Raw genomic sequence first — 13286 nt, 5'->3', positions numbered from 1 at the left:
CTATCTCACTGGGCACTACAGACAGTCTTGACTTCAGGGCCACTGGGCTCTACCCACATGGGCCAAATGGCCAGTGAGCATCGGGGCCAGTGATCTGCTGTCTGGTGGGTGACTCTGGACAAGTCGCTTCCCCTTCGAGGACATCAGTTTCCCCACCTGTAAAATGGCAACTTGAACCAGGTCCGTTCCGGCTCAAAAATACTATGATTTTGGGAATTCCCTGGCAGTGCAGTGGTTAGGACGCTGCGCTTTTACTGCCGAGGGCGTGGGTTCAATCTCTGGTCAGGAAACTAGGTTCCCACAAGCCACATGGTGCGGCCAAAAAAAAAAAAAGTCAAAAAAAAAAATACACAATGATCTTGACTGCAATCCCCCCAAGAAACAAGACTGAGGGCCAAACCAGGGACTAGTGACACGATGTAGAAGAACACAGTGTTTGGGGACGACTGCCCGCTGCCCAGCCTCTGCCCTCGGTACCCGTTGCCCTAAGTGAGTCCCTTTACCTTCCGCAGTTTCCTCATCTGTAAAAGAGAATAACGGCAGCCACTCTGTGAGGCTGCTGTAAGGAGAAATGCCCTGAACGACGTTAACGTGCCTGCTGCACTACTTGACCCCTGGTTGATGCCATAATCGATGCGGTTTCTGTGCCCTGGTACTAGAAGACGCCTGTGGGTGCAGAGCCCGAGACCAGCTCACCTCCTCCCCTCCCTGCCTCACCCCCAATCCCATCTGTGGCTTCCCTCACCGCCAAGCTCAGCTCCTCGCCGGAGGCTGGCAGAGTCCCCAGGTGGCCAGGTGAGCGTGGTCAACCAGAGACGTGACCACCCAAGATCCCAGACCAGAGTGGCAGGGCCTGGATCCACACTGAGGTCTGGAGGGTCCGAGCCCAGAACTCCTGTCACAAAACAGCAGACCCCTGTGTGACACAGGCCCACTGGCTCACTGCCCACCCACTGTCCAGCCACTCTCCCTCTGTCCCCAGGTGACCCCACCGCATTCCTGTGGTTTGGAGTTTGCTGGTGTGATGGCAACCGAAGTCTTGGCCCCCTCCCACCAGCAAATGGGGAGGGGTCTCCAGGGGCCAAATTCTTTTTCAAATGAGATTTCCGTGGTTTCCTCAGCTGAGGCGTCTGCGGAGCAGAGAACAAACAATGTGGAATTAAATTTCTCTGTGGAATTAAACAGGCCCCGCAAGTGAAGATCTAAGCGTCTCTTTGGGCGTGGAGCCGACTTCGCCCGGTGCCAGGCTGCACTCCCACTGCCTTCCAGCCCCAGTGGTTGAGCAATCCCAGCTCCCGAGGCCATGCACCCCTTCCCCCACCAGCAGCCTCTCCACCCCATGTGACCTCAGAATTGTCACCAGAGAAGGGCTCCAGCTTTTAATGGATTCAGCTGAGACCCACCCCCGACCGGAGACATCTGGAAACCCCGAAACAGGGGCACCCTCCTGGGACGGGTCCCCACCAGCTGTGTCTGATGCCGCCACCACCACTGGGCGGGATTTCGGGATCAGCTTGCAAAGACTAGGGGAGGAGGCGAGACTGGCTGTCTCCCTGCGTCCCCAGGGCCCCAGCAGCGTATTCTAGATGGACAGACCCCAAAAGTCACAGAGGAGAAAAGAAAAAAGGGGCAGAACCACCAGCTGACTTTCCCCAATCCCCAGCCCGATACCATCTTAGACCCTGGCCAGAAAGGCCACTGTACATGGGGTCTGTCCATCCAAAAGAATATTATTCTGCCACTACTTCAGGCGTGAAGTACTGATTCATGCAACAACACGGATGAAACTTGAAATCATTGTGCTAATTGAAAGAAGCCAGTCACAAAAGACCACAGGGTGTATGATTCCATTTATATCAAATATCCAGACTAGGTAAATCCATAGAGACAGAGCACAGATTAGTGGCTGCCAGGGCCTGGGGGAGGGAGGACTAGGGAGTGGCTGCTTAATGGGTCTGGAAGTTTCCTTTTGGGGTGATGAAAATATTCTGAAACTAGATAGAGGAGGTGGTTGCACAACATTGTGAATGTATCAAATGTCACTTAGGGTAAACTTTATATGTATTTTAACACACTAAAGGGAGACAAGCAAGACCCTTGCCCCGTGTCCCCAGCTGTAGAGCAATCCTGCTCTGGCCGCCCCAGGGGAAGGAGGAGTCAGAAGGTCCTAGTGGATGTTCCCACCGGAGCCGTGGCCTCCCTTCTAGACCATACATGGCACACCAAGGACGATCACGTTCCAGCCTGAACAGTCCTCAGATTCTCCAGGTTCCTTTTCCTAAAGGCAAACCACACCCTGGGCCCCAGGGCCAGGCAAGGGACAGCTGTTTGCAGGGAGAGTGAATGGTATTTAGGTCATCTGGCCTGGGCTCTCCACCCCTCCTGGTGCCGGATGGAACCAGGAATGACAAGAGGGGTCAGACCACAGGCCAGGGACTGGGACCCAAGGGCCAGCCCTCCCTGGGCAGCTACCTGCTGGCACAGAATTCTAAATCATCAGAATTACGAATTTGGCCCTGGCCTTCAAGGTCATTATGAAGGTATATATGTCAAGATAGATGGGTAGACCATATTTGATTAACAGTTCGTAAGCTTGACTTTTGGCTTTGGAATATTTAGACTTGTGGTATTCGTCTGTATTTGTCTTCTGTTGCTGCATAACAAATGACCACAGACTGAGTGGCAAAAACACCCATTTATTAAACTCACAGCTCTGCGGTGAGAAGTCTGGGTGAGTTCAACTGGGTTCTCTGCTCCCACAAGGCCAAAATCAAGGTGGGTTCTTATCGGGAGGTTCTGGGGAAGAATCCACTCCCAGACTTGTTCAGATGGTTGGCAGAATCCAGTTCCGTGTGGTTGTAAGACTGAGGGTCCCATTTCCCTGCTGGCTGTCAGCTGAGAGTTGCTCTTGACTGAAATCCTTCTCGTGCTTTCAATCTCTCTAGCGTCCTATTCTGCTACCAGAGAGGAGAAAATGCTCTTCTTCTTATAAAGGGCTCATCTGATTAGGTCAGACCCATCTAATTAATCTCCATATTTTAAGGCCAACTGACTTGGGACTTTAACGATATCTGCAAAATTCCTTCATAGAGTACCTAGATTTGTTTTTTGTTTTTTTTGTTGTTGTTGTTGTTGTTGTTTTTAATTTATTCTTTTTGGCTGTGTTGGGTCTTCATTTCTGTGCGAGGGCTTTCTCTAGTTGCGGCAAGCGGGGGCCACTCTTCATCGCGGTGCGCGGGCCTCTCACTGTCGCGGCCTCTCTTATTGGGAGCACAGGCTCCAGACGCACAGGCTCAGTACTTGTGGCTCACGGGCCTAGTTGCTCCGCGGCATGTGGGATCTTCCCAGACCAGGGCTCGAACCCGTGTCCCCTGCATTGGCAGGCAGATTCTCAACCACTGCGCCACCAGGGAAGCCCTGTTTTTTGTTTTCTTAATATTTATTTATTTATTTATTTGGCTGCGTTGGGTCTTCGTTGCTGTGCGCGGGCTTTCTCTAGCTGCGACGAGCATGGGCTACTCTTTGTTGCCATGTGTGGGTTTCTCATTGCGGTGGCTCCTCTTTGTTGCAGAGCACAGGCTCTAGGCACACGGCCTGCAATAGTTGTGGCACGTGGGCTCAGCAGTTGGGGCTCGCGGGCTCTAGAGCACAGGCTCAGTAGTTGTGGCACACGGGCTTAGTTGCTCCAGGGCATGTGGGATCTTCCCGGACCAGGGCTAGAACCCGTGTCCCCTACATTAGCAGGTGGATTCTTAACCACTGCACCACCAGGGAAGTCCCCCTAGATTTGTTTTTGATTGAGTAACCAGAGGATGGGGTCTTAGGATGGGGGCATCTTCAGAATTCTGCCTACCACTGCCTCCTTTTGAAATCTTCCCCCCAGGCCTTGAAACTGTTAGTGGGAGCCTGTTCCAGCCAAGCATGTCCAGCTCTTTCTACCTCAGGATTTAACTCATGGGAACTTTGCTTAACCTAGAGCAAGCGTGGTCGACATCTGTGATACAAATGCCACCCTTTCTCCTTCAAGGACTTGATGAAATGCCACCTCCTCCATGAAGTCCTCAGACTGAAACCCAGGCCGAATTAATCTCCCCCGGACAGCACTTTGCTGGTACCTCTCCTCTATGGCACATCCCAGCCTGCCTTAGGGTACGGCTGAGAGCTCTGAGTCCTCTCCAGACAAGGAGCCACCTGGGCAGGGGCCACTGGACATTGGACACTGTGCCAGGCCCAGCAGGGACCCAGAGACATTAATCAAAAGCCATCCCTGCCTTGGAGGATCCCTCACAGTCCAGCAGGGCCAACGAACCTAGTGTGCCCATCACTGTACATACCTTCCAAACACCCTGTGATGCACATACATTTACAAGTGAGGAAACTGAGGCTCAGAAACATTAATCAATTTTCCCAGAGTCACGTGGTCCATCTATGGGAGAAATTGGGTGTCCAGCTCCAGAGACTAAACCTGTAACTCCCACACTAAAAAATCTTAAAGAATTTGGGAATTCCCTGGCGGTCCAGTGGTTAGGACTCAGTGCTTTCACTGCCGAGGGCCCGGGTTCAATCCCTGGTGGGGGAACTAAGATCCCATAAGCCACGTGGCATGGCCAAAAAAAAAATCTTAAAGAATTCAAACCCCCTGACTTCTCATCTGGGGTCAGACACTGTTACTCGGGCTGTCACCTGCTGTACCCACTCCAGTGTTTCCACGGCTTCACATCTAAAGATGTCTTTCTCACACAGGTGCAATGGGCATAGGCTCTTCTCATAGTTCTTCAGGAACTCAAGCCCCTGACAGCCCACTGTGGTAAGGGCCTTGCCACCCTCCCCTGGGTCCTCCACATCCGGCCACCGGACAGGGGAAGAGAGTGAGCCAAGGTGGAGTTTTCAGAGGTCAGACCAGGACGTGGCATGGTTTACATTTCTTCAGCCACATTCCACCGGCCAGAACTCAGCCCATGATTCTGTCTGACTGCAGGGGAGACTGGGAAATGTAGTCTTACTATGTGCCCAGGAGGGAAAGGAATTGAATTTGAAGAACAGACACAGGGGTGTTGCCATGAATGCCACACGCTTTGGCCACATGTGGCTCCAGGGGTGTTGTATGCAAAGGGCTGCCTGGTGTCGTCAGTGACAACAGAACTAAGCTCAAGAAGTGAAGACAGGGGTGCCTAGCGAAGCTCCGGAGGCGGCGGCCACAGACCCAGCAGTGTGCAGAATTATAAGGCTGTCTGCTGAGATTTGAAGAATGGCAACAAAAGAAAGTATCAGCATCTTTTATAACATTTCTTTTTTTTTTTTAAATAAATTTATTTATTTATTTATTTTTGGCTGTGTTGGGTGTTCGCTTCTGTGCGAGGGCTTTCTCCAGTTGCGGCGAGCGGGGGCCACTCTTCATCGCGGTGCGGTGCGCGGGCCTATCACCGTCGCGGCCTCTCCCGTTGCGGAGCACAGGCTCCAGACGCGCAGGCTCAGCAGTTGTGGCTCACGGGCTTAGTCGCTCCGCGGCATGTAGGATCCTCCCAGACCAGGGCTCGAACCCGTGTCTCCTGCATTGGCAGGCGGACTCCCAACCACTGCGCCACCAGGGAAGCCCAGTATCAGCATCTTTAGTTCAACATCCCTGGCTGTGGGATATGTAGATTCACTTTTACCTGAGAATCCTCTGCAGGAACCATTTTAAAATGCTTGGAACTATATGTTGAATAATTATACAAAGTTCCAGATTGCAACATGGGGATCCCTCATAGCTCATGAGGTCCTTTATTACTTGCTCTGTTTACCTGGATTTTTGTTTCAATTTATACCTTACATGAAAAAGTACAAAATTCAAAAGGATAAACCAGAAACGTGGGAAAATTAGTGGAAATATTTTAAAGTACTTCTCTTTAATCACTTTTGTATCCAGCTTCTTTGATTTGTGGAACCTATTATTTTACAGAGTATTTCAATATTCCTTATGATTGGGAAACAATGCCACGATGGTACATGCTTTTGGCAAGATGCTTTGGCTGTGCAGTGATTGCGGATACCTGGCACTATTTCCTGCATAGGCTCTTAAACCACAAAAGAATACATAAGCATATTCATAAAATTTGTCATGAGTTTCAGGCTCCATTTGGAATGGAAGCTGAATATGCACATCCTCTGGAAACCCTAATTCTTGGAACTGGATATATCATTGGAATCATGCTTTTATGTGATCCTGTTATTCTTCTTTGGGCCTGGGTGACCGTTCATTTGACAGAAACTGTTGATGTCCGTAGTGGTTACGACATTCCTCTCAACCCTTTAAATCTCATTCCTTTCTATGCTGGTTCTCAGCAACACGATTTCCACCACGTGAACTTCATTGGAAACTATGCTTCGACATTTACATGGTGGGATAGACTTTTTGGAACAGACTCTCAATTTATTGCCTACAATGAGAAGGTGAAGAAGGTTGAGAAAAAGACTGAATAAACATCTCACATAAATCTTCCTGAAGTTACACATTTCCTGAATTGAAGCTCGTAGCTAACATTGCTTCTGGGGAGTGGAAATAAACATGTGTCTTGGTTGCTAAGTGATAAAAAGAACATTAACAACTTTTAATTATCTCCCTAGTGGGAACTTTTATATGTTTAAGTACAGTTTCCCTGAGGAAGCTTTAAAGGCCATGTTGCTAACCTTACAAAAAGGATTTAAGTAATGGAAGGAATATTAATGTACGTCTTTTCCCCAAGTTGTACCATAAGCCTGAAGCTGAAATTGGTCTTCAAACCTTCTAAATATATAGTGGCCATTTCAAGAACTCTTAGTAGTATTGAACTTTAAACACTTTTTTGGAATTTGCTTAAAGATCAAATGCCATGGGTTGAACCACACCAATCTGTATAGTGTGAGTGAATCCTGACTCTGAAATAGCCAGCACCGGGAATTTCTACTCTTATCTGGAGCTGACCAGTTTGGGGTGATTCTCTATCTCTGAGAAGTCCTTTTTGATTGCAGTGTACTACTCTTATCTATAAATTAAGGCATTTCTGAATTGATGAAAGACTGTTTTAGTCTAAAGGTTTTCAGGTTACTTGAATTTTTTAAACACTGAGCTTTATTTCTGCTATTTACCCTTTCTTTTTTGTATACCAAGTTTTCATTATACTTAAAGCTGTATCTTGAAACTCTGTGTACTGACTTGCTGTATTTGCACTTGGAGCTATTGAAATAAACGTGATTTTGTTTGAAAAAAAAAAAAAAAGGAGAAGTGAAGACAGGGCGGGCACACCGGCAGGGGCCGGGGAGTTGTGAGAGCACAGAGTGTCCTCTTAGTCACCCACTAGGCTCAGCAGGAGGCCTTGCTCATCCGATGAGCTCACCTTGGGCCTAGGGCTATGCAAGATCACCAGCAGCACCCCCCATCCTCCCCCGAGCTGGCCAGGGCCCCCTTCTCCAGGCCAGGCCCTGGACAGATGGTCCAGCAGCTTTGGCCATAGCTGCTCTGGCCAGGGGTAACGCACAGGCGCTGATGTCCCTATGAGTAACCACACTCCTCCCCTCCCCCCAGCTGGGCAGGGCCAAGGGTCACAGTGCTGAGTCCCCAGCCTGTCTGTGACTGGATACAGGTGGCTGATTTTCTTTTCAGATTTAACCCTGAGGTATAAAAATCACCAAATTATGTCCCAAAGCCAAGGACAAATTATTTGGTCCAGAGAAGTCACATGACTTAGCCCTGGTCAGAGTGACGCAGACTCTGTCTGTCATGAGGGAGGAAGGGGTGGGAAAGGAAAAGAGTGTTCTAAGAGAAAGCATGTGCACACCTGCGCTGGGGCCCACCCAGTGTACTCCCCAGAGAGCAGAGTAGAGGAGATGCCAAGGTCCCAGCCCTGGGTCCCAGGAGAACAGGTATCCCTGAGGCCACAGGACCCGGTGCGGTGGGAATGGGGCTGCAGTAACCACCCCGCATTGCCTCCACATGTCTCTGTGCGGGTTGGGGGAGGGCCCCGGAAGGCAAGGACCTGAGTCTCAGTCTGATTCTCTCACCACTTGCAATGGGTCCTTAAGCAACGCCCCACCCTTCCCGGCCTGAACCTCAGCTGACCCATCGGTCCAGGGAGATCTGACCACATCCCCCACAGGTAACACAGAATGATCCATCTTCTTCCAGGGGGAAGAAAATTTTAGAATTCAACATATATGTGTCCACGTGTTTTTCTATTTAAAAGTAAGAAAGGAATTTAGCTCTACTAATATTTAACATAAAAATTGACCCAGGCACCCCAACTCAGTCTGTTTTGGTCAGTCGTGTCCTCCACATTAGTCAATATCTGGAAGGAGGTGCAGTCGCTCCATCAGGCAGAGAACTTGAGGAGGGCACCCCCACTCTATCGCTCAACTTCCAACCTATGGGAACATGTTGCCATTTACATATGCCCAGTTCAGTGGAATTCACAGATTGCAATGTCTGATTCAAACTAAATTAACCTGCCTTAGAAAAGGACAAGTGGCCCAAAAAGATTTCTGCCAAGAAACGGCAAGAAAGTAGACACACTTCCCCTGATCCTAGGCCACGATTTCATCTGACATTTCAGGAAGGAAAAGCAAGGGTTGCGTGTTGAGTGCTCCAGCGGAGATTTCCAAAAGTGAAATCTTTTTTCATGAGGATAAGGGTGAAGTTTAAACAGTCGTTAAGGAAGTAATTTTTTTGGAAGGACTATAGTATGAGAGGGAATTTAGAGATAACGTTGAAAAGTGTTCCTATTGTTTATATGATTTTATTGCTGAAAACCTTGTGTGTTCCCAAGATCTTTCATATCTACCCTTCAAAGAGAACAAAAAGGAATTTTTAACTTGTTTAAAAACCTTCCAAATGAAGAGTTTGAGTGAGTGTAAAATCCATTTGGTGAAAGTATTAAAATGCAACACATTCCAATTTCTTTGCAGGAAGAACTGATTGACATGAGAGAAGATGGAAATTTGAAAGTCAATTGTGAACAGAACCTTTGCATAATTGGTGGATGGCAATGAAAACTGAAAAATGAATGTCATGGTTTAATGAGCAGAGCCCACAATGCACCTCATCCGTCTGGATCTAGATATTTTCACGAGGCCTCCTTTTCAGCTGTGACAGCCTTTCAAACTGAATATTGAAATAAACCGTACTTAGTACCAGACATTCAAGTCACTGTGTGAAACCAGGATCTTCAAAAGTAAAGAAGGATATTCAATGGTGTCGCTCTCGCTATGAGAGCAAAAAGGGATTTTAGGCCATTATGAAATGAAATGCCATAAAAATTTCTTTAAAACGGTTTTTATTTATTACCTCTTTCATTTCTAGTTATATAGTTTTATAATGTGCGCAAAATAATAATATACATAGTGTCTAGTTTATTCATATATTATAGTGTACCTAATATTTTATAATAGATATACTTTTGTAATGTACATGCTATTGTATATTTACGTATATAGTTCATGTTTATGATTTATTAGGTTCTATGTATATGATTTATAAACAAATAGGTATCAGGGACGCCTGCTTAACATTTTGTACTGATGATGTATGAACAATACAGTTTGAGTTCAGGGTGACGGCAATGCCCAAGGGGCCCCTCCAGCTCTGGCACTGGGGGCCACATGGAGAACACTCTACTCTGAGTGGGGACATTCATAACAGAGACGTCCCTAGATTGGGCCTCACCTGGCATACAGGTGGAGGCTCAGGCATGCACATTTTATAGCTAAGGAGTCACAAGTACAAAAGAGTAAGGCATGAGGAAGGCTTCACCTCGCAAGGGCAGCCCCATCATAAAGACCAAAATCCCCTCCCCAGGGATAAGAAGGACCACAGTCTTCCCCTTCTCACCCCTCCCACTGCAGCAGAAGGAAAACAAGACTTCCCTTCTGCTCAGGGGCTCTGAGAGGGTAACTGTCTTTCCTGGAGCATCACAGCAAATTGGCAATGGAAACTAAGTGTAAATGCAAGCATCCAGAGTGCTAGGTATGGCCTTTTACCTGCTCTGCTCTCTCTGGGCCTTGACGCAGAGCCTGGTGCTTAGTTACCAAAGTTCTCACTCTTGTCTCTGTTGGGAAGCCCTTCCTGCTATTCATTTCAGTCTTGCATGCTGCAAATAAAGCCTAGAATGTTCAGGAGGTTAACCAGTTCAGTTTTCTGCCCCATTGTAGCAAAGAATATCCCTCTCCAATCTTTGGCATCTGTCTTAACACCAGAGAAGAGAGTCCCAGAGAAAAGTAAGGTCGGCACCTCTGCTACCCTCTCAAGGGGTTCAGCAACTCCCTGAAGCAAGACGATCTTTCTCTGGCACAAAGGTGTTCACATCGCTCCCTCCCTGCTCCTGCTCTGCTTAAAAACATCCCTGTAGGGCTTTCCTGGTGGCGCAGTGGTTGAGAATCTGCCTGCCAATGCAGGGGACACGGGTTCGAGCCCTGGTCTGGGAAGATCTCACATGCCGCGGAGCAGCTGGGCCCGTGAGCCACAACTACTGAGCCTGCGCGTCTGGAGCCTGTGTTCCTCAACCAGAGAGGCCGCGATAGTGAGAGGCCTGCGCACCGTGATGAAGAGTGGCCCCCGCTTGCCACAACTGGAGAAAGCCCTCGCACAGAAACGAAGACCCAACACAGCCAAAAATAAATAAATAAATAAATAAATAAATTTTAAACAGCATCCCTGTATCTCCATCGCCCACAGCAGAAAAGCCAGGCTGCTTAGGCTGACCTTCATGCCCTTGACCCCCTAGGTGAGCCCAACTGCATCACTCACCAGCAAGAAACAGAAACCACACTAGCTAATTTAAGCAGAAAGGAATTTCATGCAGGTAATTCTATGCTGACAAAATCATCAGAAGGGCTAAAGGAACAGGCTGCACCGGCAGGAATGGCTCCCAGAAAAACATGGGACGCACCTTGCGAAACACCTCCTCTGACACCGTCAGGAAGGTAAAAAATCAGGAGCCGCCCAGGGTCTGTTGGCTTCAAGAAGCATCCCCTAACTGATTCAGGGGTCAGGAGACCATTTCAGCAACAACTTCTCCATACCCACAAAACTGGACACTGGATGCTAGAAGCCAGCCGCCCCCCAAAATCAGTGTCTCCACAACCAGGCTGAGCAACAAGCCATGTTCCCAAGTCCGTTCGATTGACAGAAACTGTTGCCTAATCAGAACTCTAGCCGCAACAGAGTCTGAGGAACACAGTGGTCAGGGTCCAGCTTCTCCAGCTAGGAAGGCTCACTAGGAGAAGAGGGGTGGAGTCGATGCTATATACACACTGTCTTTTCCAGATTCTTCTCCCAGCATCCTTCCCACCCTCACCCTGAGTTCCAGCTACAGGAGAACACTCCAATGGTCCTGGGAGCACCCCAGGCTACCTTCTCACCTCTCTGACTTTGCCCAGGTGGGTCACCATACCCTCCACTTTTAAATGTGCTCTGAGTCTGAGATGCTTTCTCTGGTTCCAGGAGACAGGGGTTACCATAGCCCAAAGCTGTCCAACAGAAATGTAATCTACATGTAATTTTAAACTTTCTAGTAGCCACGTGTTGAATAATGACCACCCCCAAAGTATCAAGTCTTAACTCCTGAAACTTTCTAATGTTACCTTATTTGGAAAAAGGATCTTTGCAGATGTAATTAAGTTAAGGATTTCATGGTAAGATTACCCTGGATTATCTAGGGGAGCCCTAAATGCCATCATATGGTCTTCATAAGACAGAGGTAAAAGATAACACAGACAGGGGAGAAAGCAAAGTAAAGACAAAGCAGAGGGACTTCCCTGGTGGCACAGTGGTTGGGAATCCGCCTACCAATGCAGGGGACACAGGTTCGAGCCCTGGTCCGGGAAGATCCCACATGCTGCGGAGCAGCTAAGCCCGTGCGCCACAACTACTGAGCCTGTGCTCTGGAGCCCGTGTGCCACAACTACTGAGCCTGCGTGCTGCAACTACTGAAGCCCACGTGCCTAGAGTCTGTGCTCTGCAACAAGAGAAACTACTTCAGTGAGCAGCCTGCGCACCGCAGCGAAGAGCGGCCCCCGCTCTCCGCAACTGGAGAAAGCCCGCGCGCAGCAACGAAGACCCAACAGATCCAAAAATAAATAAATAAAATAAATTTATAAAAAAAAAAAAAAAAAAAGACAAGGCAGAGATTGGAGCAACGTGGCCACAAGCCCAGGAATTCCAGGGCAGCCACCAGAAGGTGGAAGAGGCAAGGGACAGATTCTTCCCAACAACCCAGTTTCAGGTTTCTAAGCTCCAGCCTGCAAATGAATATATTTTTGATGTTTTAAACCACCAGGTTTGTGGCAATTTGCTATAGCAGCCTCAGGAAACTAATGAAACACATCTCAAATAGTGAAAAGAAGCAGGTGAAATTAATTTTAATAGTATATTTTATTTAACCCAATATCTATAAAATATTATCAACATGTTATCAATATAAAAGCATCAATGAGATATTTACATCCTTTTTTTCATACTAAGTCTTTGAAATCCGAATCATGTTTCACGCCTATGACACGTTTCAATTTGGACCAGCCACATCAAAAGGGCTGAATAGCCACATGTGACTAATGGCTACCAGAGAGGACCAAGCATTTCCCCTCCTTTGTAGGATTTGGGGAGCACCAGCCTGGGATTTGGGGACTTATTTGCCTATGAGTCATCGTCTCCCATAGACAGCATGCTCCTTGGGAGCAGGAACCTTGTCCCATTCATCTTGGTATCCCAGTGCCTAAACATAAGAACATTCAATGAATGTATTTTGAATGAATGTGTAACAGATTCTCTACAAGAAAAAAAGCCCTGTCAGAAACTACATTTTTTGTTTTTTTGTTTGATTTTCCCTCTTCCTTAGTGAGAGGAGTTCAGGATCCCTCAAAATATAGGCTTGGAATCCCTTCTCTTGGAAGGGTAGATGTAGACCAAGTTGCCCCCAGCAGCCAGGAAAATGCTATATGTTGAAGTTGGAAAGAAATGCTGTGAATAGGCCTGTGTCTATTAAAGAAGTTGAATCTGTAATTAATAATCTTCCAGAACTGAAAGCACAAGGCCCCAATGGGTTTACTGGTGAATTCTACCAAACTTTTAAGGAAGAAATTACCCAATTCTCTACAATCTCTTTCAGAAGCTAGAAACAGAGAGAATACTCTAACTCATTCTATGAGGCCAACATCACTCGAATACCACAACCAGACAAAGACATTACAAGAAAACCACAGATCAATGTCTCTCATAAGCATCGATGCAAACATCTTCAACAAAATATTAGCAAATTGAGTCCAACAGTGTATAAAAA

The 13286-nt window shown here is 47.6% G+C and overlaps 1 protein-coding gene across 1 annotated transcript; it reads left to right on the top strand.

The window, feature by feature from the left end:
* The first annotated feature begins 5645 nt into the window (after positions 1–5645).
* On the top strand, positions 5646–6462 carry LOC118887134 (methylsterol monooxygenase 1-like). Its single transcript, XM_036837729.1, has one exon. It carries the CDS (start codon positions 5974–5976, stop codon positions 6460–6462), a length of 489 nt encoding a protein of 162 aa, XP_036693624.1. The 5' UTR covers positions 5646–5973.
* The last annotated feature ends 6824 nt before the right edge of the window (positions 6463–13286 follow it).

This window comes from Balaenoptera musculus, chromosome 20 (genome assembly GCF_009873245.2).
Source record: "Balaenoptera musculus isolate JJ_BM4_2016_0621 chromosome 20, mBalMus1.pri.v3, whole genome shotgun sequence".
Lineage (NCBI taxonomy): Eukaryota > Metazoa > Chordata > Mammalia > Artiodactyla > Balaenopteridae > Balaenoptera > Balaenoptera musculus.
Note: the sequence above shows the minus strand (reverse complement) of the source record. Positions and strands in the feature narration are given on the sequence as shown.

Bases quoted from the DNA above. Each gene is read 5' to 3' on its own strand.
- LOC118887134 (XM_036837729.1), top strand. From the start codon at position 5,974: ATGCCACGATGGTACATGCTTTTGGCAAGATGCTTTGGCTGTGCAGTG.